The sequence below is a fragment of the Cyprinodon variegatus genome, unplaced genomic scaffold (assembly GCF_000732505.1).
Source record: "Cyprinodon variegatus isolate N-32 unplaced genomic scaffold, C_variegatus-1.0 Scaffold487, whole genome shotgun sequence".
In the NCBI taxonomy this organism is placed as follows: domain Eukaryota; kingdom Metazoa; phylum Chordata; class Actinopteri; order Cyprinodontiformes; family Cyprinodontidae; genus Cyprinodon; species Cyprinodon variegatus.
In genome coordinates, this window is record NW_015150940.1 from 313,059 (window position 1) to 340,493 (window position 27,435).

Below are 27,435 nucleotides of genomic sequence, written 5' to 3' on the forward strand. Positions count from 1 at the left end.
AAGATATCGAAAAAAAAAGATTAGCATAAAATAGAAAAAAAAGTAATAGAAAGAAAAAGTAATATTTCAACTAAACATTAAAATAAAACATTAAAAGGAGGTGTTTGTCCTGTTCTTGTTAGCTCCTGTTCTTGCTAGCTCACATTAAGCCAAGGTTTAGATTCCAGTTATTTGATTTCAGAAAACCTTGATTGTCTATTTTATTTCATTGACTTTGAGAAGGAGGTTTTAAGTCTTCTCTCCTTCCCCCATCCTGTGATGCAGAGAGATTGCTTTAAAATGTGCCCATCCCTATTTCCTTAGAGAAACCTCAAGTACTTCAAAACATTTCAAGCTTTGACGGGAAACAATGGCGAGGTTTCAGGGTGTGCAGAAAGACAGAAATTCCCTGTACTAGGCTTGTTCTTGCAGGTTTTGCCTCTGAAAACAGTTTTTGTGAAAGAAAAAAAAAGGTCCAATTCTAAAGAAAACATTTGTTTATGGATTCTTTAATCAGTACGTGACCTTTTTAACGAACTCTGTCTGTTCAGAACATGACATGAACAACTGCAAAGAAACAAATCTAAGGCATTTTACAAGATTTTGAATGTTGTTAAGTTAATTTTATCATTTTAAAATGCCCTGCACTGCACACAAAACATGTTTTTTTTTTTTATCTCAAGCTTAACAAAAGTATGAGGTATCCCCAGGACCACATTGCATTTTGCAAACATCAACCAACTCCACACCTATTGATGCACAATCCTCACCATGCCATCTCATTTTGCCCCACTATAATTCCAAAGATCTTTGGGGAATGTTTTGAAGAGTGTGTGACTGAGCTAGGTGTGAATTGCAATTCTGTCAGTGATACATGCAAATCCCTGCAATCCCACCAGACGGGACTACATTATTTTAGAAAATATGTAAGCCAATTTAATCATGTCTTGTAAGGGTAAATCATCACTGCTTGCGAGAAAAAAAAAAGTTTATATATTCATAAATGAAAGGTGGATAAAAGGAAAATAACATGCAGAAAAAACACTACAGTCTAAAGGTGCACTGATGCATAAAAAAAAAAACTAAGATGGAGACAATGAAGGACTGTCATGTCCATCCTTCTTAAAAATACCAATTACAGTTTTTGATAAATAAGCGTTAATTTCATAATGTATTTTCTTTGCAAAATGTGAAAGGTAGGTCAATGTTTAAAAGCTGCAATAGTACCAACAAGAGCAGTGGCATAGCAAAAGAAAAATTACAACGGACTGTGCAACAAGATAAGCTTTTTAAACTTTTGCTTTCATTAAATTCTAAAGTCCATGTTACCTAGTGAGGTTGGGTCTTTCGTTTATAAAAATTAGCTGTATCATCAAAAGTGGGTGTTTTGCCACTTAAGCTTTAAAAAATCTCAACTGTCGACAATAACAAAAAAAAATAAAGGGAAAATAAAAACTCAAAATCTTACAAAGTAATAAACTTGTATTCCAAGTATGTGTAGTAGTACACTTTTTCACCTCTAATATAAGGTAGAAACTTGTCTTAAATGTATAGTGGATGATCTTTTCTTTTGAAAAGAACCGTCCTCTCCACTTAAAAAAAAAATGCACATGCACAACCCTGAACAGCTCCTGTGAGGGAACGCCTATTTAACGTGTGCGAGAGCATGCATGAACCCATTTCTCCTTGTGGACACTGTTTAAAAGTTACTTCTTGCATTGGTCATACAAGCTTATTTTCCAAAAGCGGATTTGCAGTTGTTCCACTATGTCAGACTAACCACCATAAGTGAAAATGGGGACTAGCACGTAGGACGGCCTTACGTAAACATATCACTAGGATGATTGACAATTAGGAGGATCAGTAATTCTGATGATCGACCAGGAAAAAAGACATCCTCCACTATTCCTTTAAATTCAACTTTACCTTTATTTTGGGATTTAGCTTAATTCTTAGTTCCTTTGTTTTTATCGACTTGACTAGTCTGTACTTCCTCAGTTTTGGTCATTTCATGAGACTTTTTCATCACAGAACAATCACAAAACATTTACTTAACATACATCATTCTAACCAACCACATTTTTTCCTGCTCTGACAATTTATTTATTGAGGTTCTTTCTTTATAGCTTACTGTAAGTAAATTAAGGGAATCCAATTTTAAATATTTATCAGCAGTGGTTGGCTCAAAGGTATTTTGTTTTGATCTGGAGTAATTAGCTTCTTTATTTCTTGAGATTCAACTCACCCAAGAGGAGATCAAAATAGCAATCAGTGAAAATAGGCATCATAAAGATAAGAAAAAAACAAGAAAAGAAATGCAAAAAAATGTCATAATGAAATATATTTTTGATCACATTAAAATGAAATAAAAGAATATTCACATAAAAAAAAGGAAACTTTGAGGCCATCTATATAAGACAGGAATTGGCTGTCAGGTTAGTGAAATGCCTTTTCCTTTTTGCAGTAACATACCTATGTAATTCTTTTTTTGTCAGTCAGGCTTTTTGCCTTTAAAGAAGTCATCAGCCCGAAATCTGACATTTTCATGTTAAAATATGTGTTACATTGGGTTTCAGTTGGAACCTGCTGCAGAATCCAGTTTTAGAGTCCTTTAGAATTTTTTCGTGTGGGGCTCATTATTCGAAATACAAAAGCCTACAAGAGCTCGTCTTCCAAAAAGCTTGACTTTGGTCCTTTTCCTGTATTGATGTCAACCCTAGAAGGGTTCCAACATTAACTTGCCTTGTCATCACCACCCTACATCTGAGGTTTTCAACAGGAGGTCCGCGACCCCTAAGGGGTCCGCGGAAGTACAGCATGGGGGTCGCGAAAGTTTTGGTTGATTACAATTTTGTTTTTTTTATATTCTGCCCTGCAATTATTGCCCCTAATTGAATTGTCTTAAATACACATTAACACGAATTCAACACACTGTAGTAAACAGATAAATGGAGGCAGAAGATGTCTTTCAGTCATCAATGCACACATTCAGCGATAAACAGGAGCTCTTTTAAACTGGGCACCGTTTCCTTCACAACATCTGTCCCATCAATGAGGAATCAGATTCAGAAATACTTTAATAATCCCAGGGCGAAATTACTTTCGTTACATTACTCCATCTGTAATAGACTGACTATAGGACACAATTTCATACAATATATATAATTAGGGGTCCCCGCTCCATCTCGACATCCGTTTGGGGGTCCTTGGCCTGCAAAACGTTGAAGACCCCTGCCCTAGACTATTCCATCAAAAGGGCCGATGACTGACCTGCAGGTAGTTGCCGGTGTAATTGCATAATTAACGCAAAAGTACAGGTAAAAAAATGTTGAAACATGAATTTCAAAACAATTTCTTAAGGACTGTGACCTGACCAGATGTCCCAGTTTTCTAGGGACAGTTCCCATTTTGGACAACCAGTGCCTAACATATGTTGTCCCTTTAAAATCTGAGGAATGAGAGAAAAAATTGGGTTTGTAAACTGTTATTATAGTAGTTGATGCGTAAGAACGCAAAGTGGGGTTGTTGCTAGTAATAACAGAAGGAGCGCCACTCTAACAAATAATAGATAAAAGAGCAGTGTGCAAGCAGTTCACTGTCTGTTCTGTAATATTATGTGCCTGTGAATCAGGGAAGGACTGGCCATTAGTCATAGTGGTATACCAAAATATGTCACCCTGGTACTTGATAAATGCTAGTCTGCAGCCTATTGGTTATTTTCACCACTGACACAAGGTTAGGCCAAGCATGCAGTAACATGGAACACATTTCTCTTTGGCCAAGGTAGCAGAACATAGTGTTATACCGCCGTGCCGTGCAATTTATATGAAAAAATAAAGCAGTGACTGAAACTATGGTGAAAAAAAAAACACATGCATTGGGAAATATATAGAGAATCATCTGGTAAGTTGTGCATTTAATCTGTTCAGCTTGGAGCTTCAAATAATAATAGCTTCTGTTTTTTTTTTTGGAAATATAGCTTTTTTGGCATATGATCAGCTGAGAAAACAAATATTTACACTAGGATCATACTAGAATGACTTCAGTTACTCATCCATAAATTACCTACTTCAGAGATACATTCCTGTTGTTACATTTGATTTTTATAATTTAAATGTAAGTTAACATGTTAAAACAAATTAAACGATAACTGTCCCCATTTCTTCCTTTTTTATATTCGTAAAATTTTATTTATTTATTTATTTATTTATTTTTCTGAGGCGATTATGTCTCCAGATTTAGTTCCAAGAAATCTGGTCCCCTTATGTATTTTAAGTTCTTAACTTCTTTACCAGGTTATGACTTTTTTAAAGATACTCAACGTTAAAAGTAGAGAAAGTCTACAAATAAAGAACGACATTTATATGGTACTGACAGACCTTAAGCCCAGCCCTCCTACAATTCACATCCCCACACATACACAAACACTAGAGAGTGTTGATTTATGTTGTTCTGTTTTTACCATCAACATTTTGTTAAAACTATTGTTTTTCAGTGTTGAAACAATAGGTAGTAAATATTATATATAACATTTGAAAAGAGATATAATTAAGAAACACTTTAAAAGTACAATAATTGTTTTACATATTTTGTAGCATTGCATGTTAGTTTGCAAAGGGGTGATCCCTGTCCAAACCTCATTGCTGTTTGAGGGGGGATTAACAATGGAAAGACTTTAGGTAAACATTTGTATCTGATTTATTTCAGAACATTTATTTTAAATTAATTTTGTAAAATTTCTACAGTGATATTATTTTCAATGCTAGTTTGCGTTAAGTCTATCCAATTCTAAAACCTGTTTGCTTATTTGTGAGGGCGTCTGTTTATCCATATATAGCTTTTCCTTATCTGCCACTCAATTAAAGCAACTGGGTTAGGAACTGTAAAAGAATACATGTGCATGTCCTGTTTCTTAATACTAATGGATGATGAGACGTAAAAACCAAAACCAACGAGCCCACCCACATATCTCTTCATTGCCCGGAATGGGCTGCATGCTGCATAACATGCAGCAATTCGGGGGCCAAATTTCCCCATGCAGTCCTAAGGATGTAATAAATATCAAATGAACGGCACATTTAATAATCATTTCATAAATTATCTATTTGTTCTATTGTGGCATTGGTCATCCTCCATATTCCACTTGCTTGATCCCTTACTAGTTCCCACACACAGATATACTAAAGTGAACTATTTTACCCATGGATCATTATGAGGTGTTTACAAGTACACGCAGAGCCAAACAGGAAAAATGCAGTAATCTTAACAGGAAAAGTAATATTTAAACCAGACAACCTTCCCTTTATGTCTCTTTCAGGACGCTTTAGCTGACTTATAGTCAACTTAAGGCAAAGAAATAAACATTGTTCAATAAAACCTGAGATATTATGTGATCTCCAAAATAAATGATGATTACAATACCTCTGGTTAACAAGGCTCTTATGAGCTTAAGTAGGATAACATGCATATTAAAGTAGTGGTGGTTGATATTCCCCTATTTAAATAACCTGTATAATGAATTACATATACTTGTTGCAGCAGGACCACAATGTTAAACCTTATTATGATTAGGTTGTGATTTTTTGAAGGTATAAGCCCAAGGGTAATTTTTCATTTGACAGCACTCTGTTCTATTGTATAATTAAAATAATAACAGCAATCATTCAAGAGACTAATACCAGTTACTGTAAGGGTTACTGGAGCAAATAGTTTCTTTAGAGTATAGATGTAAAGATGTAAAGAACAAAAACACAGAAAAAAAACACTAATGAAAGCTATGAAAGAGAATTGAGTCAAATTAAAACAGACATTTACTTGGAAATAATGTATGAATAAAGAGCCCATTGAAGCCCCTCATATCTGTATTCTCAGTCCGATGTGTGTATTTTTACAGTATGTCTTGTTTAAGTTGCGGAAAAGTGGGAAAACAGACTAACTTTAAACTATTTGTAGCATTCCACTAACCCATGTAATTCAATTATAAAAATGCATTAAAAAGGTATTAGGGGTAGAGGCAGTTTAATGAAGCATGTTTACAAGGGGATATTGTTTGTAATGAACTGCTTCTGGGCTGATCTCTGGGACTAAAATAGGAAAAGGGGAAAGAGGTGAGGGGCTACGGTGATATTCGGGGAGAAGTTAAAAAGGGTGAATGACAATGTCAAAATACTAAATAAGGTTTTTATTTTTTCGTTGTTTTCAAAAGTTCATTCCACAATTTCAGAGGCAAGCATATAATCAGTGTTTTACATTGCTTACTCTGCTCATTTGCAGGCAGAAGTTTAAACAACCTGCAAAGAATTTACCTCTGATTAATGTGGAATCTGATCACACATACGTTTTAATTGGGAAAGTTTTACATAGACTGACTCGAGCAGCACAGACTTGTGAAGTAGAGCAACAATTATACAAGACTTTCGATTATTCTGCAAAAAGAAAAATCTAAAAAAAAAAAAAAAAAAACTGGGTGGTGTGCATATGCTCCTGATTTTATAGCATTTTTTGCCGTAATTACAGCTGCGTTTGTTTTGGATGTGTTTCTACCAGCTTGCAAGTGCGATGAATCTGGGAGTGTCTGTCAAGCAGTTTAAGTCTTGCCTTTTTCTAACCATCGTTTGGACACACCTTTTCATTTAAATGGCTTGTTCTTATTTCTGATACTTTCTGCATTGCAGGTATATATTGAAGATAACAAATCTTTGAAGCAAAAGTAAACCATTAAATGAGAAGCAGTGTGCAAATCTTTTCCTGGTAGTAATGACTCCAAGGTAAAAAGCGTCCAGTCAATGTCTGTTTCAATGGTAATTGGTAGAAAAGGTGCTGAAGGAATCATCATGGTAGGAAAAGCCCTCTATGAGATATACTATAGACAGAAACTTTAGCTGATACGACCAAATGCTATAAATGACACGTCACAGAAGGCAGGTTTAAAGGACAGCGTAAATACACTGATCATGGCAATGCAGGAGCAGGCTATATATTAGTGCTTCAACTACGATTATTTTGCAAATTGATTCATCTGCTGATTGTTTTTTTAGATTAATTGATTAATAATTGGATAGCCAAAGGTTCCATAAAGAACTTTTGGCTATCCAATTAGTTTGTTTGTTTTACCAGGTTAAACAAACTTCTCCACTTGAGGAGTTCTTCAAAATGTTTACATATTTCTTACAATTTTTTCATAATTACTGCTCTAAGTGGGTCGCTCTGCCAGCGAAAGGCATATTTTAGAGTTTCTATACTCAAGGTAACAATTCATCGATTAATTCATGAGTTAAAAATTATTTTAATAATCGATTAATCACAAATAATCCGATTAATTGTTTCAGCCCTAAAACAAACCTTGAATTTTTAGATCTTTAATTTCTGGACTTAGATGTCAGCTTAGTATTTGTTTTCAGCCCTGTGGTTAAATATTTGATTCGTAAAACTTGTGATTACGACAAAGCCAGTACTGATTCAATCAAAACTTAATGAAGTGTGATTATAAGACATTCAACCATAATGTTTTTTGGCGTATAAAATCTGCAGCAAGTATGTCGATGAGGGCAAGCATTAAAGAGAGAAGAATTTACAAACAGATCCAGCTCTGATGCCACTGGGAACAACTCACGCTTTGAAGCAGAAAATCTAAGACAAATCACAATTTACCAACTAATGAAACCACTCAAGATTATCCCCTTCTATCCGTCTCTGCCCGCTGTCCTGAAAACTGCATTACTCACAACAGCAGTGCCTTATCTGGCTTGCATAAATGCTTGCTTTCTTTCCACAATTTAACCCAATGATAATAATAATAATAAAAGATCTGGAATTGAGTTTTCCTGAATTAGGTCTTATTTAAAACAAAACTATCATAACAAATCAATATGCTTTACAGAAACCAGCAAAGACAAGACTGCCATATACTTACCCTCTGTGGAGTGTACTTGGGTCAGAGTGATGAGAAACCAGCAAAGGGTGTGTAGTGTCCACAGGCAGCATGCCATGGTGCCGAGTATTGATGCTTTGTGGCAGGTTGGTGTCGTGGCTAACAGCTTCTGATTAGAAAAGTCCAAGCCAACTGATTTCAAAGACGATCATGATCGATTTTCTCCCCTGCAACATGGAACAAAAGAAAGCATTTAGGATATGAAATTTAGTTCACATGTGTACTCTGCCCCTGAGGTACCACTGGTCTTCAGAGGGCCCTCAATGTTGCACAGACATTACAATGGAGAGATTTGATCAACTTTAAGCTGTAAAAGGCTACGAACCAACACATAACACACATAAGCCCAGAAGGTCAATTATCCTCGAGAGAGGATTCCCTTAATGGTAGCCAAATACTAAACATTTCGCTATTCGGGTGGAGACAAGGGATGGGAGCATCCAGCACCTCATGACCAACAGCTAAGATACACTAACCTAAATCAAAAACTGTACGTGCAGCTTTTTTTCCCCCCGCCTGATTCCTTATTAATAAATGCTTTTCAGTTTCCTAGCATGAAAAAAAGTGCATAAGCATGTTCCATATGTCAGGCTTAACTACTAATTTCAAAGTAAACATTTCAAAACATTTTCAATTTTATGGTCTAAAGTCCTTTAGCATGGGTGCTTATGTCAACATCGTTTTTTTTTAATACCACTTCATGTTCACAACACCAACTACAACGTTTGCTGCGAAAAAAGGAGGCCTGTATTTAACAAACTGGTCCATGTGTGAAATAACATAAACAGGTGTGAAAAATCCAAGCAGTCACTATAGAACAGGACCCCTGCATACAGGTCGGAAGTTTGGTTTCTGTTAAAATAAAGAGAAAAATAGAGAAAATGCTGCATCTCTCCTTTGCTTTTAAGAGAGAAACATCTAATGCTTGCAGGTATTTTTTAGCCACAAAAAAAGGACAGTTATTGCTTGGAGACTAACATTCAATGCGTTTAACAGATGAGCACACATCTGTTCTGCAGCAATTCAAAGCACGCTATTTGAGCACTGCTCAACAAATTAATATATACTCTAAGTTTTGCTAAATAAAAGTAAAACCTTGAAAAAAAAAGGTAGAATTTCTCCAAAATATATAATTTTACTCAAAAACTTCTCTGAAACGGATGCGACATTTCACCAAAATGTTGGAAAGCAAACATATCATATACATTTTTTTGTTGTTGTAATAATTAAGTTAAATTACTTTTCTTTAAATAAAAGGAGTATCATTGCTCCTCTGCATTGAAAACCAGCTATTAAATGAGAATTTAAACTTGCTGCTAAAATCTAAGTCAGAGTTTGCCAAGTGAATTGCTTGTTTAGTTAATTTCATCAGCTGAATTTCACTTCCAAGAGATAAGAGGCTGAAAAGAACTCCCATCTATCAAAACTTTTGTGCCTTCTTCCACCCTGTGTGCCCAAGCCAAACAAACAAACACAGCCAGACAAATGGTCACTTCTCCGTCTTGTGACAAACAACAAACCACTTTATCTCTCCAATCTCTACCCTCACCGCCTGACCACTCTCTCTGACATCTCTCCAAATCAGAATTCCTCTCCTTCCCGCCTCATCCATAAACGTCTCGGTGGAATAACCCTGATAGTCTGTTTTGCTCTCATTTCGCAACAAAAGCCGATGACCTCCACCCAGTCATGGATCCAGTAGTGAAGCCCTGTGTGGTGAAACCAAATGCTTACCTGCACGCCCAGACATGTGTTTCACACTACTAACGGTTCCCTTTTGTCTGTGTGTTTACACTGCTGGGTTAAGATTCGTCCTCTTGCTCCCATGAACCATTAGCACATTCGCCATGGGATGTGGCATCACTCGGGCAACAAGGCACACAGGACCCCATTAGAAACCGTTTTCCTTTTTTGTTTTTTAGAACATTCAAAAGGACAATTTCATTTTTTTCTTTGTATGTCTGCTGCTTGCAATTGTGTTTAAGAATATGTGGTAACAAATATACATTTCATATTAGTTGCTCACAACAAATCACACCTGAAAAGACAAGGAGGATTTGTGTTGTTATGTATAGTCGGAACAGCACAAATCAGCTTCAGCTGTCGCTGCCTTGCTGGAGGATAACCAAGGCATGAAGGCTCTTTGATCTGTTTTGTCTGAGTTTCTCAGGCATCGTAATAATTCATCAGCGAGAAAACATGCAGAGTGTACGCATTCACTGACAAAGTTATAATTAAACCTGTCATAATCAGCTCATCTGGTACGACATTGCTCCTCACCTGAGACCTCTAATTTTAGAGCCATTAGGAGAGGTTAACAGGAGCAGAACACACACGGCCACACTGTGCTTCTTTTCAGCAGAATAATGTGTAGTTGTGAGGTTTGACAAATGACAGCTGGTCACAGAGACCAAACATATTGGATTGCCACAAACCTTCCCACTTACTTTTTATCAGGGTATAAAAGTGGCACCAATTGTATTTATCTGGGAAGTGGCTACTGCCCACACTCAGAGTCCATATATTATAATGGAACCTTAAGCTGATTGTCTCCACAGTAAGGCTTTTTACTTAGAAAATAGGATTAGGAATTGTTACCTACGCACAGTCTTAATACCTGTTGTTTTGTTCTTAGATCAGAATATAAGTCCTGAAAGATGATAATGAAATTTAATCCTTATGCTTTCTTGAACAAACTGATTAACTTTGAAGCTAAAGTAATATGTATACTTGATTTATATATGTGCAGGATATTCTTATTTAATGACTTAGCATGTTTTAGAAGCTAAAGGTATAGTGGAGGATTTTCGCGAATTTTTGCAAAGCCACGGCCTCTCCCCTTTAAAAAAAAATGCACATGCACGTACCCGCTACTGAGAGGGAAGGCCTATTAAATGCGTGCACAAGCCCATTTCTCTTCGTGCACGCTGTGTTTAAAAGTTGCTGTTTACATCGCTCATACAAGCTTAATTTCCAAAAGAAGATTTGCAATTTATTAAATTTCCACTATGTCAGACTCACCACCGGTAAGTGAAAATGCGGATGAGCACGTAGGACTTCCTTACGTAAACATATCACCAGAATGATTGATAAATTAGGAGGACCACTTATTTTGATGATCTACCCGGGAAAAGAACATCCTCCACTATACCTTTCATTTAAAACAAGAATTATATCAGAATACATTTTTATGATGAACTTTAAATCAGTGAAACCATTTTATTTTAACTGAGGCTAGTTGTAACATATGCTACTATCTGTAACCAGTCCTGGCCTACCTGTGCTAATCATTAACAAAATGACAGAAAACTAGGGTAATATGTTGCACTATAAGGGCTGAAAAACAATGAGTGCACCTAACATTTTGGTTTTTATACATTTTAAAAACTGACATAGAGATAACAAAATTTTATGCAAAATAATGCCAACCATGACAACCAATAGCTTATTTTCATTTAACGGCATGAATAATAACATATGTTTTTCTGTTTAAAAATAAAAGCTGTTAGATCATGTATTTTCATGCAAGGGATCTAATGACGGCCCAAACTTCATCTGTGTCTTTGGCTGATTATTTGGTTCGGTGGCTGGATGTGTTCATATTTATACATAAAACAATCATTTTAAGGCTCCGTCTCAGATAGCAGTTCTGAAACAGTGTGATTATTCTTTCTGCTGCCTTGTCATCAGCACACAACAACAAAGGGGCGCAGGACCAACAGGAGTCATGTGTCGGAATGGGAAGAAAAAAAAGACGTGATGCTTTTGACACTTTTGTCTTCGAGCCTACAGAGACTCCCTGCGATGAAAAACATGCAGATTGGAGATCCCTTGCATGGGGGGGGGGGTCGTTTCGGGGAGTTCTGTAAATCGACGATAACAGTCCTATACTTTAATATATTTTGTTTCACGCTGTGAGTGTTTAACATGCTGAGGCACCAAAGGCGCTGGCTGTAGGGAGACTGCCTGACTACTGTTCTCCTCATTAAATGAGCTGAGGTCTACCCTCTCAGCTGGGGGTTCCTTTTTTGTCTCTACGCCTTGTAACCGAAAACTGCAGACAATCCCACCTTGCCTCTTTCTTTTTTCTTATTTTTTTTTTTGCATCGCCCTCAACCTGGGTGAAACAGCACAGCAAGTTTTAGTATCTAGTCTGTAACAATGTGCTACCTTGTTTTGAGTTTCTCTGCATATAGAAGCAGACCATCAACAACAATGCTGCTAGTTAACTAGTGGCCAGTACTACTGTGATTTTTAGGCACAGATTACTAAAATGGGAGCAGAAAGCTGAGGCTAAATATGAGGATGGCTCAGACAGATGTTTATGTACCCTGAGAAATTGGAAAGGAACAGGGTGTGGGCCCGCAGGCTTTGAAAATATGTGTCTTCCATACACTCATAACACAAAAGAATACTTTCTGGTCAACAACTGAGCGTCACATATGCAAAAGAAGGAAGCAGTTGGTTCTCTTAAAAGAAAGAAACAAAGACTTAGTTACTGGGAGGAAGAGGCTTATTAGTGGGGAGGGAAGAAAGGTTGGTTCAAGCCAGTTTGAAATTTAAATGTAGCGGGGGGTCTGAAAACAAGAGGCAGATGTGAAAAGAATGTTGGGCTTCTAAGACAAAGCAAGCAGTTGTCCATCTCTAGTTATAAGAGGGTCACAGGAGAAAAGAGAAAGAGTTTGACCATTTTCTTAAACAGGGTCCAAGAGAATGAAGAGAAACCTGGAATAAAGAGCTCAAGAGGAGGGGGGATTTGAGCTACAATAAAAGACTGACAGCTTGCTAGTCTTGCTTGACCCTCGAATAAGCCCTCAAGGTTTTAAGAAATCTCAAGAAAGGTCCAGGATGTTAATTGTCACAGAAGATAAAAATGTGACGAAAGAAAAATCTTGATTCAGGGATTTACTGAAATATAAATATAGTGCAAAATATCACCAGAGGATAAAGTAGAAAAAAATACACTTCGTTTCTACTTTTTTTTTCTAGCAACATTTTTCATAAATGAATTCATAAACTGTACCCTCCAAGGCTCCAGGTATCTCGGATTCTATTGCCCTTCTTAACGGAGAAAAAAGGGAATAGATATACCGTGATCCAAAAGACTCCGACAAAAAATACTTTCTCAGTTGTGGAGGAAATATATTCCTCCAAAGGAGGTTGGGCTCTTTGCTTTGACACAGTTGAAGATATATAATTTACAAGGGCAAATCAGAAAATTCACACTCCTGCATGGAGAGATCATTCTTGGCGATCAGATGAGTCGCGGAGCCCCACGGAGAACGATATAGGGCAGGGAGGAATCAGAGGCCGACCCCTCCACTGAGGGAGTTATTCAGAGTGGCATAGAGGTGAATATGCTGAGTGACACCCAACTAAACTCTCCACGACTGTCGGTGCCCCAAATGTGGGCCCTGAACCTTGACAGGAGCTAAGCCAGTAAAAGACCAGGTCAAACATGCATGCTGCGCAACAGGACAGCTCAGCAGGGGGGCGGCGTGGGGCTGACAGTGGCAGCTGACAGAGGACAATGCAGAAAAGATCCGATGAGTGTGAAAACAAAAGAGCCCATGAAGGTGTCTTTGAAGACATAAAATATCCCTGCTTTAAAAAAAAAATCACATATCCAAATAAAATATATGATATTATCCACGTACAATGAGTCACAGACAGCCACCCATGACTTTAAGCTGTTATCAAATCCATTTCCTCGTCTGAAATAATAGAAAACAAATGTCTTTAGTATTGCAGAAGGTGATGTGATGAATCATTGTCTACCTCTAATGGAGGCCACGCTTCCACCAAATAAGAGGTAGCAAACAACAGACAGAGCGTGTGACATAAGCGTGGTGCATGTCATACTCATTGCTCTTAGTGTTTCCTCTATTCATCATTTTTATGAGCCACTCAATTAATCGATTAGAGCTCTCCCCCCTGGTCCAGATGTACTGCAATTAAAGTCAAACCCTGAAACACATCAATGTGTTCAGAGGTAAAAACTAAAAACCAAATAAAAAAAATCAAAGGTAATTTGTGATTCAAAAAGCTCTAGCCTTATTTTTGAAAAAAGGTTCAGATTTTTTTAACTTTAATTATTACTTAAATTTTGATATTTAAGTAATTTAAGATTTTTTTCATCTTACTTTTCTCTGCAAGTAGAGAGAAAATGATAAGCAGCTTTTTAGTTTCTGGCAGATACTAATTTCTAGGTTTCTTCAGCTTTTGACATGACTATTACTACTATTTAACACGTATCACCTGTTTTATCTTCATTTGCTTTTATTTTTCTTCCTTTTTTTGCTTTATTAATGTAAAGCACTTTAGATTGTCCTTGTACTAAATTGTGCTATTCAATTCTATTTTGCCTTGCCTAATACAGTTATGATGTATAATAATGACAAACATACCATATATTCTTAACTAGGGTTGAAAAAATAAATTGGAATAATCGTGATTAATACATTTTTGAAAATTTTGTAATCGACTAATCGTTAACTGGAATATAGAGACTGTAAAATATTCTTTTAGCTGACAGAGCAACTCATTTAGAGCAGTAATTATACCATACCAGATCGTAAAAGTAAATATATAAACATTCTGCATTAAAGAAAAAAAAAAATTTTTTATCTGTCAATATGCTCTATCAGTACTTCTCTAGTGGAAACATTTTAGTTTCACCTGGATTTCATTTGGTAAAAAATCTTCTTCATTGGAACCTTTGGCAATCTAATTTTCAATCGTTTAATCAAAAAAAAAATTGACCAATTAATTGTTTTGCAACATAATTGTTAGTTGCAGCCCTTTTCTAAACCTTTAACTGTTAAAAGAAAACAATTTTTAGTACTTCAGTTAGTTTTAGACACGTGAAAAATTTAACAAATCGCAAGTTTATGACTACAGACAAGAAAAGCATCATATATTAAGTGGCCATTGTGAAATGAGTGTGTGCAATGTTCTAATCTCAAAGAAATGCATAAATGAGACATTTGGTAAGATATTGTACTTTATGAATTATGGAAACAACATTCAACCAAATGTCATCAAATAATTAGAAACTGAATCATAAAGACTTTAACATATATACCATTTGGTGAACGGAAAAGTCATTCAGAGCAGTAACATGTATTAAACAATATAAATATTTTTTTAATTAAGCTTTTAAAAAACTATCTTTGAATATGAAGCTATCTATGCAAAGCATTTAAAATGTGCAATCAATGTTTGTGGAATTTGTTAAATAAGTAAGTATGGATAAATTATTAATTCCATCCACACCTAAAAATAAAATAATTAAATAATACAAAGAGTATCTCTTTTTAGATAGTTAATCTAAAACAACAATGGCTTGAGTAATCAAATACGAAAATAAGCCATAGCTGCAACGATTACCTGAGATAATAAAACTCATGGAGTGTTTCACAATGCTTAGAGAAAGACGTTGACTGAACTGATCTTGAAATTTTCAGCAACACTGACACAATTGATTTCATAACGGTCGATGCAGGTGCCACCAACTCAAATTTAAGATTATCCAAAACCCTTGAAAACAATGCTTTATACAGTAAAGATAGTGGAGCCTCCTAGTGTTAATGTGGATTAAAACAATGTGATTTCCTTAACCAGCTTTTCAACCATTAAAACTAAATTATGTCAAATTTATATTAAAATTGACGCACACAAGCATTATCAGAATCACTTCAGCAATAAAAAAAAAAAAAATCCTATTTAGGTGATTTAACATATCCACACCTGTCTGTACCCACGGATTATTGCAAAGGGATTTTCCATAGCAAAAGTTTTAACACAGCTTCCATAAATTGTTTTGTTCTAATTTTGATGTTTTACCAGGGAGTGAAGTGGATTATCTCGAATGAAGTTTCAAAATGTCATTTTCACTCACTGATAGCACAAAACTATTCCTTTCAGGTCTGCTGAGATAAGGGTGACTCAGCCAAGACTGTAAACGGTGTCTTTGCCGAATGTTCCTCCGCTTAGGAATTAATAGGCTGACATTAATACAGCAAGATAAATGGGCAGGTCAGGAACGGGGGGCCCTGCCATTATATGGGCATCTCATGGTGATAGTGCCTGTCAATCAAGTCCAATAAGTCCTTGACACACCATGATTCACCTTGAAACACCCAGAGCAAATGCAGCACAGAGTGTGTACCTCTTTGTCCACAAGCCAAATCCAATTAGTTGGTGCACATAAATACTTAGCATTGTTGGTGCCCTGGAAACACTTTAGGACACCGCAAAATATATTTTTGAGTGGTGTTTGATCCAGTTTGCTGTTGTAATATTAGCCTAAATGAAAAGAGCTTCATAGATCCAAATACTAATTTTAACTCATCTAACATATATTTCAGCTTGAGTTCATCCATCACTGATTTCTGCAGAAACAAATAAAAAAATAATAATTTTTGCAAGCCTAAGCTAAGTCAAAAAGTGGAGAGGAGTATGCTTAAGAAAAGTAACAAGAAAAGAATACTTGAAAAAAATGATTTTACTCTTTGAGGTCAAGAGGAGTAAAGAACTAATTTAAATGTTGATTTTTCAAGATAGGATTCTACAGTAAATGATGGAATGGCAAGAACTTCTGTTGGCTCTATGGAGCAGAGTATTGCAGTGCTGCTTCTCCGCCCCTAATTGCCACCCGCTGGAAATCAACCAGCTGAAAGAGGATATTCTACTTTTCTCAGGTCCACAATAAAGAAAAAAGCTGCACACTTTGGGAATATTTACAAGTGCAACACACAAGAGATTTATATTACAAAATGAACAAAGAACCACATATTAGCATGCCTTATAACTTCAATAAGCAAGCTTGGAACTCATTGACAATATATTTTAAATTATATCAGTAATATCATGCTTTTAATACATGTTATAGAAATATTTTTAGTAGCATTATACTGGCAAACCATTTGTCAAATATACAGTAGGAATCAGAGAAACAGTCAATGTAAATAGGCAATGGATCATCTTTAAAAAAAATAGTACAGAATTTAATACATTTCTATTTGAGCATTGAGGTATTAGTGGTACTACAAATTATATTAGACTGATACTACATAGCTAAATACATGGATTATCAAAGTAGTGGATATGGCACAATCTGGAAAGAAAAAAACAAAACACAGTATTGGTTCAAATCAAGGGTACCAATTATCTTAAAATTGGACCATTTTGGTTGCAGGTTTAATCTGTGTGTTGTTCGTAGACAGCAGTCAGGACCTTTTGGATTCAGAAAAGATTTGAGTCTATTTTAGGTGTATTGCAGCAATGCTCATCGTTTACCCGATATGCATCAGGAAGCAGACTATGCGACCCTTTCCCCATGTCTTTGAAATACATAGAAAGAAAATGGCTCCATCTTCTCTATTAAGGATCTTTTCATCAATAATGCATTGTAATCGTGAGGCGTTATTAAACAGGATGATTAATTTTTCAGGTAGTGGGCAGCTACACACAACATAACGAAGGTAACTGAGAAGATGACTTGTGAGAGGAAAACGCAATTTTGAAGGGAGGCAAGCAGAAAAATAAGCCATTTGTCTACTGTACTGCATGTTTTGTTCATTTTAGCAACGACAAACAAAGGAGATACAGTACTGTTATCTTTGAGACAATTGAAGAGCTGAATAAGCAGGAAGCTTTGTCTGCTTTTTTGATTCATTCAGCTACATTTCTGCTTTGTGTATACTTTATACACCAAATTATTTCACTTTATTTTTTTAGCAGACACGCCATTTCTAAATTAATCTAAAAGCTCAAAAAGAATAAAAAAAATCTTTACACAACCCTAAAGATTAAGTCTTGCAATAGGTACTAATTACTCCCAAATTGAAAGCATTGCAAACAATGTCACCTGCCTTGACTTGCTTTTTAATTGAGGCTTTTAACCCTTCTGCAGCTTAGGACAAATACATGCACGGGCAAAATAAGGTGTGGATGGTGCGCAATCTCAGTTGTCTCTAAAATAGAAAGAGGCCCTCTCCCTTGCAGCACAAGCTTTACAACATAAAACAATTACAATGGTGGAGTGGATGCACTTCACCCTGCCTACATATTTCTGTCTCCGTGCTGCCATATCTATTTTCAATCCAAATACATGGCATGAATACATTTATCAAAAAAAAAAAAAGGGAAAAGGCAGGGTTTGTCATGTTAAAACAAGGTATAGCGCTGTGTCTTGTCAGAAACCTTAGACAAAAGAAGCTGGGTGTAGTCTTTTTTGAGTGCAATCACTTGTCAGCTCTAAATCTTCACTCGGTACTGCCCTGACAGGTATAATGGTGCTTGTTAAATCGGATAAAGGGATATTTGGCCGCTTTTCTGAAATACATAGAAAAAAACTCTAAAATTAATTTGCCCCTATTTAAACGAAATCGTTTTCCTTCAAGTATTTATTTTTCAACCATAGTGAGATCAACGTTAAACAGAATGCAGAGACAGAAAACAGATTTAAAATCATACAATTAAGCAGCAAAAGCACAGGAACAAATAAAATCTAACTTTCTTTAAATTTTCTGGATCCTTTATTAGATCTCTTCCAAGCAGTCCTGATGTCACTACTCCCCTGCCCTCTCCCCACCTTCAGCTGTGAAAGAGAGAGGACAGTTTTGGGGCTGAGCCTTCTCTGAGGCACTCATTTGCATAACATCAGCCTCCCAAGTGGGATTGTGATGCAAACAAGCACAAATTGGTTTATTCCATCTCCCAGTTTGAATAGGTGTACTCGGTTGTCAATCCTGTATATACAAAAAATCCACCTTATTTGGGGTGTATGAAAGGGAAAAACGTCTTCTTCAAATGGGGAAAAATAAAGTTTTGTCAACAATGTCTATTATTCATTCCTTAATGCCTTAAATGAAACTTTTGCTAGTGTTTATGTTGGGGAATAGAGCAGTCTTTGGCAAAAATCATCCCAAAAGACCCAGATAAAAAAGCCATAAAAGGAAAAAAAAAAAATCCCTTAAAAATCCCTTAAATTTTTTGGGCTTGATGTGATTTACAAAAAAAAAAAAAGCAAATGCATCTGAGGTTTATGTTATCGTCCTCTGCCACCCACGGCAGGACACTAGATACAGCAATCGCTGCCTCCTCACCTTGTGTATGTTGAATATGCATTTGCTCTTTTGTGATAAGGTGGCAAGAAGAAACAAACCAAGGATTTTTTCTTCATGTGTACTTTCTCATAAAAATGTCGACCAAAGTCCGGAAATCTGGAAATACAAGGAGAGTGAGCGGGCTGGTACAAGAGACTGTTGAGCGGCCCTGGCGATAAAACATTCCCAGGGAAATGATCTCCCTGTCAAATGTCCTACCCTGTTTTGAATACCAAAGGGATTCATGCTCCCAAACAAATTCTAAGAGGCTGACCAATTTTGTGCCCAGCAAACGATAGCGGGCTGCCGCTCAGGTCGCACCTTTGAACTGCCTTGATGGGGGCTAGTAGGAAGCACAGATTCTAATCTTGGTTTCTGTGTGCAGGTAATTCACTGAAGTATAATTGGCTCAGTTTAAGTTGCACATAATAACAGGGAGGTAAGGCCCACTATGAATATGAAGTGAGTGTAATAAAAGAAAAAGTCAGTGGAAAAAAAAGTTAGTGCTTGCAAAAGGGCCTGTACTAGGGAGGATTCCTAATAAGACCGGAGGCTTTTCTCTAAATGCTTAACAAAAATCAACTTTATTTTAAATAGTTGATTATAGGCAAAATAATAGGGATTTTTTTATTGCCAAGTAGCATTTTTATGCCTAGGAGGAATTGGTTTTGTTGGTGAGGTGTAAGACATTGACAAGTAAACATAAATCCCTACATATATATGGGAAAACAAAATATGGGGGAAAAAAACAAAACAAAAAAAAAACAAATTAAAGTTCCTTGTAAAAAAATTATCAAGGTTTTTAGTTCAAATTTAAAGACCTTTTAATGAGAAACTACAGGTGGCGCTGAATGTATCAGAACAAACAAAAACACCTAGACCCCCACCCCACTGTTCAGTCTGCTGAAAGCTAGTGTAATACCCCCATCCCACTGGTCGAAAAACCAGTTTAAAGACGGGAACAATCAGCTTTTACTGGGAATATCTTACTCGGATAGACACCTAAACACCCTGCCCAGACTCGGCATGCAACCCGTCTTGTAATCGCCTCGGTTCTGATCGGCATGCTGCAAGAACCCAAGAGCCGGGTTGACCCCTTACAAAACGTGACACAGTTGAACGTAATGACCGAAGTCAACCCACCAGGCCAGCCAGATCTGATCTAACAAGCTGAAACAACTCTGTTTGCATTCATTAAACATGGCGGAAAGATGGTGGAAGAGATTCGGAAAGATAATTGAGCGAAACAATTAAGCGCACTAACTACACCCTGGCTTCCTGACATGTTGCTCTGCATTGTTTACTTTCCTGATTTCTGTTGCACTGGTGACATCATCAACACTAACACAGCATGACGGTGTTACCAGACATGCAGCCGCAGGGGAACAGAAGCTACGCAGCTTTTTTTTGCCACTTGGAAGGGAGCCATATGCTGATTGTTAGCGAGTTGAAAAACAAGCATTAACCCGGTATTTTCAGTGGGAAAGAGGCTTAACGTTTCTCCATTCTGAAGTTCCAGTCATTATAACAAGAAACATAAATCACACTTGCAAAGCCAAAGAATTGTAAGCACCCCTCCTATCGAGATAGCAATGTGTTTAACCTAGAGTTAACATGGTTGGATAGATATGTCTATATACCGCAGTTGACAGTACCTCTAAGTTATGGTGTTATTGCAGCAGTAAGAATCCCTGTTGAATTTGTTTTATATTAAAGCAACTGACTAATGTTACATATTCTTGCCATTTTTTGATTTTTTTATCATTTACAATTGGGATGTTCCAATCCAATGTGGATATTGAAAAGTGACAAAATATTAGCCAAAAAACAAATATGAGACGATATTGGTATTCATCTAAAATATCCATTATTGGCATGCTAATATAAATGCTCTATAATAATAATATTAAACTTTATTGATTTTACATTGGAGAAATTTACCTCTCGTTTAACCCAGCCCCTTGGGGAGCAATGGGCTGCCATAGCCTTAACCACTATGCTGCCACTCCCCCTCTGCTTTGGTTTAAATCTATGTAACCCACTGGTTAATACTGAATGGGTTTAGATGTTCTCATACCTATAATTAACTAATGTTCTGTGTTTGAGTAATATCACATAATAAAGCTTTTGCTAACATCACATATTACAAAATGAGACATAAAAGTATACTTGATATTGTCCTATTTCCGTATCAGGTCAATATCGGTAAATACTCAAAGTTGCATTATTTAAATCATATTGGAAATGAAAATGTTCGATAGAGACGTTCCTAATTTACAGCATCTTTGATGAGTTCCAGAAAAAGCATCCAAGTGATTTTTTTCTGGCTGATAGAATAATGTTGCCTTCCCCCGACCCCTGCCTGATGTCTTAAAGAAAGTTTTTACACTTTTTCCTAGATAACAAGAAAGAAATATTTGGCAGTTTGAAAATATGTTATGAGAAATCATAAAGTTTGTTTAAAAACTCCAGTTGGCAAGCCACAGATTTCCTTTCTGCTGGAAAACTGACTGATGAGTTTCTACTTGAGCTGATGGCATGAACAATTTGCAAGTAAATATAAAAAAAAAAAATTAAGATATAAAAGCAACTAATTTTATGTGTTTATTTCTAACAGAATTATTGAATTTGTTAGATACATTTTTTCTGTAGCAAAAACAATTGTGGTTTTCCCATAAAAGCATAAACCTCTTCAAGTAAATATTTGGTTGTAACATTTTTCTGCGATGTACGATGACACAAAAAAACTGAAGGTATTTAAACACTAAGAAATACTGTTTATTAGTTTTATCAACATTGTAAACCATAAAAGATATTGTCTTAACATATAGATGTTTATATACAGGATTTTCCACGATCTCATATAAGAAATAAAATTTGAAATTATATATATTCTCTAAACGTTTTTTTTTTTTGTTTTTTTTTTTTGTGAAAAATATATTAAAAAGGAAACTGTGTAAACTTGACATTACTGACCAGGTGAAACCTAGCATTCCTTGCGGTCAATTCGATCTACGTACAAAAATTACAATTTTAAAAGACTTAATCCTTAAAAAAAGAGGGAGAAAAATATGAAATAATTTACACAGTCTGGGATTTAGATTGTGGATTATTACACAATAAAAAAAGACAAAGCAACACCAGTTAAGAGCACCAATATAATTTCAAAAGACAATAATATAATCTCCAGTTTATAAACATTAATCACTTTAAATATGATATATATATATTTACAGTCACAATTAGCACACTTGTTAAGAGTTACATGCACAACTGCAGGCGTCATGTTACAATTCTTTCCGTTTTCGTATAAAATGACCTAAAGTTTCTATACTTTTAAGTGGACCAGTTTATAGGAGTCATGATCTGCAGTGCTAACCTTATCTGTTATGTGCTATGCTAGTTTCATTATGCAGAGAAGCTTACAGGCCCTTTGAAAGGAAAAAATTAAATAAATCGCCTCGTTAGTTCTTGCTACAAAGATTAAATTAAGTCTGTAGCCCATTCTACTTTCCCTCATTGTTGGTTTACACGGCAGTCTTTGGTAGCAATCTGTCAGCAACGCTCCTTTCAGACCAAATGATAATCTCACGAGATCCTTTAATACTGCGCTAGATATTTAACAAACACATTTAGAGATGTGCTCTGAGTTACTTCAGAGGAAACTTTTCCATCCTTCATTTCCTGCCTCTCTACGCCCGTCCGCAGCTCGCCGCCTACCCCAAATCCCGCCTGATGGTAATGGCGGCAAGTGCCGCATCCTGTCAGCTCACTCTAGACTCACAAGTAAACAGGTCAGACTGATGAATGGCAGAAACTGCGATGACTCCACCTTTTTGTAAGAACAAAGAAAACTGAATCACAACAGAACGCATTTCTAAATCACCACCCCTCTCCCCCCAAACTCCCTCCATTTGAGTGCTTTTATTTTTTCCCCACATTTCCATCAACTGCTACACAACAGCACTCCTCACATTGGTTATGCTGTCGATGCTGAAGCTAAAAGAGAAATGCGTGATGCAGGGCACACAAGCACTGCTGTAGTTTGTCCAGCTTGAGCATTGTTTTTTGTCTGATTATCAATGAGGCATCCTTTGATAAACCGGCAGTTCACACACCGACCCCCATACACACACACACACACACACTCCTGCTTTTTTGAAACAACAGATGTTTATTTTAAAAGCAAATCACATTTATTTTTCATGCCAAAAATTTATAAGTTCTTTTTTTAGTTTTCTATTCATGTATTGTCCCGATTTAAGTACTTTTTGCCACGAGTCGCAACAAAATAAAAGCAAACATTTATTATGATTTATCTATTTAATGACCAGAAATATAAATATGCATTTGACCCCAAGTTTCTTAAATGATGTCACTGAAATTTAATTCTCAACTAGCTGCTTCCCCACATCTTATAAAGCAACAATATGTCAAAAGCGAAGCAGAAGCTACGGTTCCCACACTCATCTCAATTACTAACATCAGAGACTCACAAGCTGAATTAAACAAACAGGTTGATCTAATAGATAAAGCAGGGAGAGTATGTGTGATTTATAGCAGAATTCACCCCAGCAGAGCTGCCTCACACCTCATTTAGAAACAGGCATGATGAATTATTAGGGCAGTCTGTGAATGTATTTTTCTTGTACTGTTGTCAAAGGGATCAGATCATGAGGGAGATGTGCGGAGGTGTTGATATTAAGCATTCTGAATTTTAAGATGTATGAATAATTTCAAATTTACATGCAAACACACACATACACATGCACAATAAAGGAGCCACTGAACTATAGTTTTTTTACGACAGTCATTACCTCTTCCTTACAGCAGTGGAGTGTTTGTCAACAAAAAAAAAAAACACTATGAACGCCTGTACACAGCAAGCTGTACAAGCAAATCTGCAAAAAGAAGTCACCGGCCACTATCGCTCAATCTTTATTAATCCCACTATATCTGCATGCATGTCAGCCTCAGTCCTCATGTCCCTGAATTTCTTTTTTTCACACTCCTAAGTTCAATTTGGCAGGAAAGTGGACATGTTGCATCACTTCTCCTGGCTGAAAATCCTTTCGACATATTTCTCCTCCAATATTTTTTTTTTTTGAGACAGCATGGCCACAGTGTTATCACACACAATCAGTTCAGCAGTCACTTTCTGCAACATACTTCCTACTTATTTACTTTTTATTTGATAGTTTTACAAAAAACTCAATGTAAGTCACTTGTGTATTTTATATTAGACAGCATGTCTACTTTAAATCTCATATAAAATCCATATTACTTATTATTTAAAAGAATACAAGAGTGAAGAAGCTGTACTAGCAAAAAAAGAACTGGTTACAGTCTCAATTGGTGGACAAAATATTATTCTGTTTTACCAGCCACCAATCCTAAACTCTGCTATGTTTTACAGACAGAATCTTATATCCAAGCTCCCACAGAACCAAAAATACAAAAATTCTGCCCTAAGGGCAAAATTTTTGTATTTTTCCATTCCTTCTCAGGTCTGACACTGTTGTCTGTCTTCAAACACTCTGCCTAGATATTTTCTCCAGTTGACCCAAGCACAGACCATAGCCTCTGGTTTGTCAAGGAAGGCCAAGTGATGTGGCGCTGTGGGCAGCAGAGAGGGAGGCTCTGTACTGAGACAGCAGCAGGTGCAGCTGTGACAGTTGCCGTGTTGTTGCTAGCCCCACACTGTAGTCAAGATGAGGTTCACAGATGTAGCCACTCAGTGCTGTGGTTTATTGGCTGCCTGAGACAATGCATCTCTGTCAGGAGCAGCTCCTCCTAAGGCCATTTTGCTCTAAGAGTGTTCCGCATTAAACAAGGTACAGAAAAAGCTTATTCTTACATCCAAGGTCAATTGTGCTTCACGACGGCACAATCAAAGCTGGATGTATCTTGCCAAAATACACAGTTTTCTACCTGAAGAAAAAATGGATAAAACCAGATTGCAATGTGGAGTTCTGCGCATAAAATGTTTTGTTTTCTTAATTTTTTAAAACTACAATGAAGAATGTATAAGCAAGCAAATATGTAAAATAGCCTTAATCAGAATTACACCATCATTGCATATTTTGTACTAACTATAAAAGTAGCATTATGACTGCATAAAAAGCATAATACTAATTAATCTTTGAATCTGCTCTGAAAGCCAATTTTAAAACTCCAAAAAGTATTATTCAACGCTTCACTTTACCTCGTGATACCTACAAGTCATGAATTTAACTCGGAGGCTGCAGTTTTCCCTTAGATTATCCTCTTCTCTTTAACTTTTCTTCTTTTTCTATGTGAGAAAGCATACTAGATCCTTTTGATTCAGCTCGTCAAGTTATCCCAAAAACTTCAACCGGACTCTGTGTTTTCTTGACTCCCAGAGTACATTGGAGATCGGAGATAATAATGACAATTGTTTTCCAGTAAAGCACCCAGTCCCTGCTTGTTCAATTACTGGAAGGAGCCTCAATGAGGGCGGTGAACTCATTTGCAGAGACATTATCTACGCAGAGAGAGGCTGAGACAGAGAGAGAGCATGGAGTGTGTGTGTGTGTGTGTGTTCGTGTTAGAGCAGAGGGTCCAAACTTTAGTTTGGAAAGGAAATGGAAATATTTTTGCAGACCACACATGGAGGGTGCTGCCGAAGATGAAAGCTGCGGGATTCATAATTCACAGCAGGAAATTAATAGACTAATGCAGCTCTGTGTGTTTCAACGCCAAAACCCACATAAAAGGATAAATCTGTTTTCATTACAGGTGAATGACTGATATCTTGCAGATTATTAAAACATACACAGAATTTATGAGCGACATCAGGTTATGCTGTCTCACAAATGGCCATTCGCCCTACGAGCAGAACGAGTCAGAAGCCCTCATCTGTCAGCGTGTGGAATCATTAAAGATAATTTGATTGTTTTGTTTTTTTTCCAACCCTGGCTGTGTTTGATGTCTCTGGCATGGTGGCAATAGGGAAGACAATTATTTTGTTGATTAGCTGTTTTTTTTTTTTTTTTTTTTNTTTTTTTTTTTTTTTTTTAAGCAACTTACCATGCCTGTGATATTCCTCTGAAACTCCCAGACCAGACGCGCAACTCCATCTGACTTGGCAGCCAAGCGACAGAAACAAAGCCACCACACTTCCTGACTAAATACTGTACAATAAAATATCATTTATCAAAGCCTCAGACCTTGAAAGCTACCAAACCAAGAGTTGGAGCCATGTTGATGCATAGAGAAACCTCAAAAAATAAACTTAAATCTATGAGCAAATCAGCTAGCCATTGCAATACATTTGGAAGAGCGTTAAAACTTTCCTACACTTTCATGCTTTATCCTTTTCTGCATTTGATAGCAAATCAATTACACTTTTTTCCCTTTAAACCCTAAACTTTGTTTGTTTTAATTAATTAACCCTAATTCTTAACTTTAATCCTCTGGGAAAACATGCTTTTATCTTTTTCTGCTAAAAAGCAGGTCTTATCTATTAGGTTTCAACAACATCCAAGGATAAACATATTAGAGATAAAGCACTGACATTTACACACAGGTAAAATAAAAATGTAATGTTCAACACTGTTTACCAGGTTTTAGAAGGCTGCCAAATTAAATACATTTAGAAAAATCCATACCAGAACATAAAATTAACACCAAAATAATAGTAATAAATAAATACAAAGATTAAACTTCTCTTACTTCCAATCGCTCACATTTGTCAAGGACAAGATCAGTGTCTATTGGGAGACATATATTACTCCTACATGTCTACCCGCGCCATCCCAAAATAACAGATCTGTTGTGTCGGAAATAAGGGGGGCTTTTAAGTGTGGATGCGCCTCGCTCTGCTATAATCCAGCCGAGACATCACTCCTTCCCCTGGCAGACGTCCGCAGATCCCCCCCGTCTCTCAGCCAGGCCTCTCTCTCCGGTGCAAAAGCAGAGCTGCAATAACTGCTGTTTGCTCAGAGCCTTGCCTACCAGGTTCTCCTCTGTCACACAGAAATTGAATATTTTCCCAAATAGTCTTGCAGCTGTGCACAGATAAGGACAAGTCCTGTTCACATTGCACAAAGAATGAGACTATGATGGCGTCTGTGTGCACGCTGGTGTGTGAGCATGTGTGATTTAGGGAAAGGCAATTATTGTATCGGTTATCGCCTTCATAAAAAAATGAATAAATAATACATATTGTGTTTAGAATTAGAATTTACCATATTAAAAAAACATAGCTGAATATTTGAAACCCCCAAAACCGGCTGGGATAGAGTTGCTGCTTTTATAATTCAAACTCTTTTCAATCAATATCAATATACTTGGAAATCTGATTGAACACAATTGCTGTGAGCTTCTAAGCTCTGAATCTAAATGTAATATTAAATTTGCTTTATTTGGTATAGGTAAATAGGTATGTTTATT

At 36.5% G+C, this 27,435-nt stretch overlaps 1 protein-coding gene across 38 annotated transcripts in view; it reads right to left on the minus strand.

The window, feature by feature from the left end:
- adgrl2 (adhesion G protein-coupled receptor L2) overlaps nucleotides 1–26,868 on the minus strand; it is a 136,341-nt gene extending 109,473 nt beyond the window's left edge. For 11 of the 38 annotated variants that reach the window (XM_015390172.1, XM_015390170.1, XM_015390176.1 and 8 more), the window contains exons 1-2: nucleotides 26,716–26,867; nucleotides 7,892–8,076 (exon numbers count right to left, since the gene is read on the minus strand). In XM_015390172.1, coding sequence (XP_015245658.1) covers nucleotides 7,892–7,967 — 76 coding nt within the window. In that variant the 5' untranslated portion in view covers nucleotides 7,968–8,076; nucleotides 26,716–26,867. Of the gene's footprint in view, nucleotides 1–7,891; nucleotides 8,077–26,715 lie in introns of those variants that run through there. The other 27 variants (XM_015390152.1, XM_015390184.1, XM_015390158.1 and 24 more) reach the window with 6 other exon arrangements.
- Nucleotides 26,869–27,435: the final 567 nt, after the last annotated feature.